Source organism: Neolamprologus brichardi, chromosome 23 (genome assembly GCF_056152115.1).
Source record: "Neolamprologus brichardi isolate AB-2024 chromosome 23, ASM5615211v1, whole genome shotgun sequence".
NCBI classification, from domain to species: Eukaryota; Metazoa; Chordata; class Actinopteri; order Cichliformes; family Cichlidae; genus Neolamprologus; species Neolamprologus brichardi.
This window is the reverse complement of record NC_142125.1, coordinates 12,221,537-12,226,629: the sequence shown is the minus strand read 5'-3', so window position 1 is coordinate 12,226,629 and position 5,093 is coordinate 12,221,537. Positions and strand designations below refer to the sequence as shown.

At 37.4% G+C, this 5,093-nt stretch overlaps 1 protein-coding gene across 1 annotated transcript; it reads left to right on the top strand.

The window, feature by feature from the left end:
• The first annotated feature begins 460 nt into the window (after nt 1-460).
• On the top strand, nt 461-1,847 carry LOC148096020 (duodenase-1-like). Its single transcript, XM_087835920.1, has 5 exons — nt 461-545; nt 634-781; nt 1,054-1,180; nt 1,269-1,514; nt 1,614-1,847. Exons 1-5 carry the CDS (start codon nt 488-490, stop codon nt 1,776-1,778), a joined length of 744 nt encoding a protein of 247 aa, XP_087692046.1. The 5' UTR covers nt 461-487; the 3' UTR covers nt 1,779-1,847.
• Nucleotides 1,848-5,093: the final 3,246 nt, after the last annotated feature.

The following is a 5,093-nucleotide window of genomic DNA, read 5'->3' as shown; positions in this document are numbered from 1 at the left end:
GAATGTTACTGACTGGCCTGCACGACGCCCTGACCTCACCCCTGTGGGGTGAACTGAAGATCAAGATCCATGCCAGAAGACCATAAATATGAGAAACCTTGGTGAGATCTGCCAAAAGTAGAAGGGTCTGTGATTCTTCAGCAGATAAATGTGAGACTTGTTGAAAAATACATCAAATGACTGCAGGTTGCTATCAGCAAAAAGGATAAATAATTTGTAAAATAATGTGAAAGGCTTTTGTGAATAATTTTATTTCTGTGTGCAAAGCAGTGTGTTCCTGACTGATGATGCACTGTCCTTATGATAAGCAAGACCCTGCAAAGATAACACAAGTTTCAAATATGCTAAAATACACGTAGCATAGGAAGTGGTCAAAAGGCAAAAAATGACAGATGATAATCATACTTGCCAAAAGGAAACTGCTCTATAAAAGGCTCAACCTGAGACTCCTACACTACAAACAAAGGCTAACCATTTTGCTGGCATCATGTTCGGTCTGCAGAAATTTCTCCTCCTCCTTGTTCTGACCTGCTTTGGACAACTCGGTAAGAATCACAAGTTTTTGTTATTCTTCTTCAACCATTTAATGAGGCATCCATTTAATTTTCCTTTTTTTTCTTTTGCTTTATTCAGTGCATGGGGGTGGCATCATAGATGGAGGAAAAGCCCCGGAGAGTTCAATGCGATATATGGTCTCTGTGCAAAACAACAGCGGTCATGTGTGTGGAGGGTTTCTCATCACTAATAACTTTGTGGTCACTGCTGCACACTGTTTTGACGAGTGAGTAATCAAACATCTTCTGCTTAAGTCTCTTTCCTAAAGATAATTCTTTGCCTTTATTGAATAGTGGAGCAGTGAAGATTAGACAAGAACCTGAGTAGAGAGCAGGGAAAGATGCGCAGCAAAGCTCTGCTCAATTTCAGTCATGTGGCACATGGTTCACTGCCAAACCAGTGAGCTAAACGGACGACCTCCTGCTTCAATCTCTGATTCATGTCATTAATAAAGATTTAGAAAATGAATTGAAAACCTCTTAATGATTATTCCTTCAGCTACCCCACGCATGTTGTTCTTGGCAACCACAATCTCAAGAATGGCCAAATAGTAAAGATTAAAAAAACATTCGTCCATAGCAGTTACCACTGCATTGAGACGGGTAATGACATCATGCTCCTACAAGTAAGTACATCTTTATACTGACAACAGTTTCACATGAAATATATTTGTGGTCTTATTTATATTTTTACTTTTTGTTGTGTGTGTCCAGTTGGCAACCACAAACGATCTACACGATGCAATTCAACTTCCGCATGCTGAAATAGATCTAACAGAAAATGAAGTGTGCCAGGTGGCTGGATGGGGAAAAACTATGAGTGGTGGTAAACCTGTTGATGAGCTGAGGGTGGTGGACGTGTCTGTCATTAACCCACAAGTCTGTAAGAATCAATGGCCTCAACTTCCTGCCAATGTTATTTGTGCAGGTGGATATGACACAAGCAAAGGATTCTGTCAGGTATGTATTCTGTCCAATGTCAGCAGGTTTCTTTTTGATAAATGTACTGTATTAAACACTTAATATAAACTGACCAATTAAAATGCTTCCTCCTCACAGAAGGATTCTGGTGGTCCTCTGGTGTGCAAAGGGTTTGCTGTTGGTATCGTTTCTTTCAACCACAACAGCAATTGTAACTACCCAGATAAACCCAACGTCTACACGGACATCTCAAAATACCTCCAATGGATCGACACAATTCTACAAAACCACAAAACATTTTGAGTAAAATCCCTGAAGTTTTGCTTTTCGCATTATTGAAATGTCAGCATTTCTGATTGCTCTGTCAATGTAGCCGAGACAGAAAATAAAAATATTCCCTGCATGAAACTGTGGTTTTTCTTCTGTAACAGTGATCATTTTAGCATTTAGCTCAATTTCCACAAACTGAAATAGAATATTTAGATTCGTAGTGTGAGGTCATTGTGACATTACACTTTTTCTTCATTCAAATCAGTGAACCTGTATGAGAAAGAATCACTGTGACAAATTAAAAATTATTAAGAGTCAATATTGATTAGGAACTACTGTGATAATCATATGAACAAATACAAATGTGATTAAAAGTTCTGGGGCATAAAAAGCACAAACATTTAAATTTTGTTTTAATAAAGTGTCCTGTGCTCCTACTACATTTGGATTATTACCTGTGTGTATTTTGCAGTATAAAAAATCCAGTAATTTTGCTGAATTTTTCAAATCCCAGGTCTTAATCACCCATAACTTTCCCACTATACAAACATCAAGTGGTGGTTTCTGTGGAGTTGGGACAGCCAAGTATTCCATAATGTTGTGTTTATTCTTAAAGGTAGCAGATGAAAGAACAAGAAGAAAATGATTTTCCATAAAAAAACAAGATGAGTTAGTCTATTAAAATGGTATTTTCTAAAGGTTGATCAGTAAAGTCCTGACAAAAAACTCACTCTTGAGCATCAGAGTTCAAATCTTAATCTGGAAAATGTGGTTTCTGTGGTTCATCTTGTTTGCTGCAGGTAGTATCATTCCAATACGTTCTCATCCCAAAGCCTAACATTTTACGCTAGGTTTCTGACCGCATCAAGTGTTTCCACAGTGAGGAAGGTAGTGCCTTTCTATACTTGTCAGATACAGTACTGTATCTCAAACAAAATATAAACAGGAGTCAGAGAAGTAAGAACGCAGCCAGGCCAATGATTGCCAGCTTTGAAGGGTTACATGGATGATTTAATAACTCTTCTTCAAACATCATTTGGCTCCTGGAAAGGTTTGAAGAACTTCATGCGTGGACCAGGATTAATGTTAAATCGTCCAAATATCACATTCTCTCCATACAGAAAGGTGGCAGGGAAGAACTCATCTGTTTTACAGTGGATGGAGAGAGGATGCCACTGTTATTGTTCATATATGATTATAATCCACCAATAAGGAGAGGAAGGAGCTAGTCATAATTTCGGTAGCCTGGATAGTGGAGGTATAAAATCAACTCACTGTCCAGTGGAAGGGAAGGATGAAGTTACCCTGTGAGAGAAAGAAGGACTGGTACCTTGATCTGACAACTGAGTATAGAGAAGAATGTGGAAGTCAGCTGTAGAGTATAGAAGGAAGACTTGTTGAGGGGAAGACTAGGGTGCCATAGCTGCAGGGGGTGCAGGGAGACATTCCTGCTGTTGCTGCACCACCAGATGTTCCAAGATTCCCTTCAATTGAAAACATTTTCATCAGAACACACAAAACATTCACAAAAGTTCTCAGAAAAAAATTAAAATGGATTCTTTTTTCTATTTTCTTGGATTAGTTCTGTTTTCTAAGAACCCTGCACTGTGAGAGTGTCTGCTTCTACACCCACCCACCCACCCACACACACATAAGCATGATTTAGAGATATATACAGAAAGTCTAAAATGTTCAACTATCTTAAAAGGACTGAGCATCGGACGCCATCTCCACATATTCGGGCTATACAGCACCAGATTGCTAATGAGCACATGAAGTACAATTATTTTTTACAGAGTAAATATTGAATAACAAAGTCAGATTTGTGCTTCAAACACTAAATGAGTGATACATCAACAAGTGTGAAAGTTTGAAGACCTGTTTATGCACATGTTGATCTACTATAGTGACAGCTTATCTTCAATCTATGGCTCATCTAGTTTGCTGCAGAACTCAAAGATGATATCATTCAGCTGTGTCACGTCAGATATCTGCCTTCTTTGCTTGTGAGTATGATTAAACTGAAGATATCAAAAATAAGAGAAATAAAGAAAGGAATTTTTGTTTTTTATCAATTATACTTTGCATACTATTTGCTTAATCTGCCATAGCAACAGTTCTACAGTCAGTTGTTACATTGGCTGTTGCTTAAGGATTCATACAACATGAAAGAAAACATACAATATCACCGAGTATATCTACAGAGAATAGTTTAAAGTTTCAATATTCAATCCACTGATTACATAAAAGATAAAAAAAAATACTGCAGGGAACATTTGGCTCGAAATATGGTGAAAAAGTCCTAACTATCAACTCTGTGTCGCTGGCTGGATATAAGTGAAAAGTCAAATTACTCATATTGTGTTTAGTAGATGGATTACATTTTTTTTTCATAAAACCCAAAATAAGTAAAAGATAACAGCTGGAAACCATACATACGAAGGTATTTAACTTCACAAAAATTGAGAAGCAGGTGCAAATAAGAACATTTAGACCAAAGAAGAAGTTGATAAATGACAGCGAGGTACAACAGCAGCAAGTGGTGCAAAATTAATGATGAATAATCATACAGTAGTGAATGTATTTCAGACTGATGAGGAACTGTAATTGTGATAAACAAGATAAAGATAAAGTTGCAAAGATAAGTGTCAAACAGACAAACTTACCTTGAATAAAGGATGTGGTTGAAAGTCAATATATGGTAGATGATAATCATACTTGCCAACAAAGCAAACCCCTCCATAAAAGGGTCCCCCTGACACCAGTACAAAGAAAAGTTAACCATTTTGCTGACATCATGCATGGTTTTGTCTCCTCTGTGTTCTGACCTGCCTCACAATTATTCTTCAACCATTTAATGACGCAACAGCTTATATTTCTTTTTTTTGTACTTTTTTCAGTGCATGGTGGTGACATCATACATGGTGATTCTGGTGGTCCTCTGGTGTGTAAAGGATTAGCTGTTGGCGTTATTTCTTTAAATAAATAAATAACTCTAAATATATCTTATAGTTTAGATTCCTCAAAGTTGCTTTGTTGGCACATATGCTTGGAAGTCAGGTTGGTACACAACTGACAGCCTTATTTGACAACTGTTAGAATTCATATTATGGCAAGAACCAAGCAGCTAAGTAAAGAGAAACGACAGTTCATCATTACTTTAAAAACTTAATGTCAGTCATTCCGGAAAAATGCTAAAACTTAATTTAACAGCACCTCAGATTAGAGCCCAGATAAATGACACACAGAGATCCAGTAGCAGACACAGCTCTACATCAACTGTGACAATCAGGTCTTTATGGTCAAATAGCTGCTAAGAAACTGCAACTAAGGAAAAGCAACAAGCAG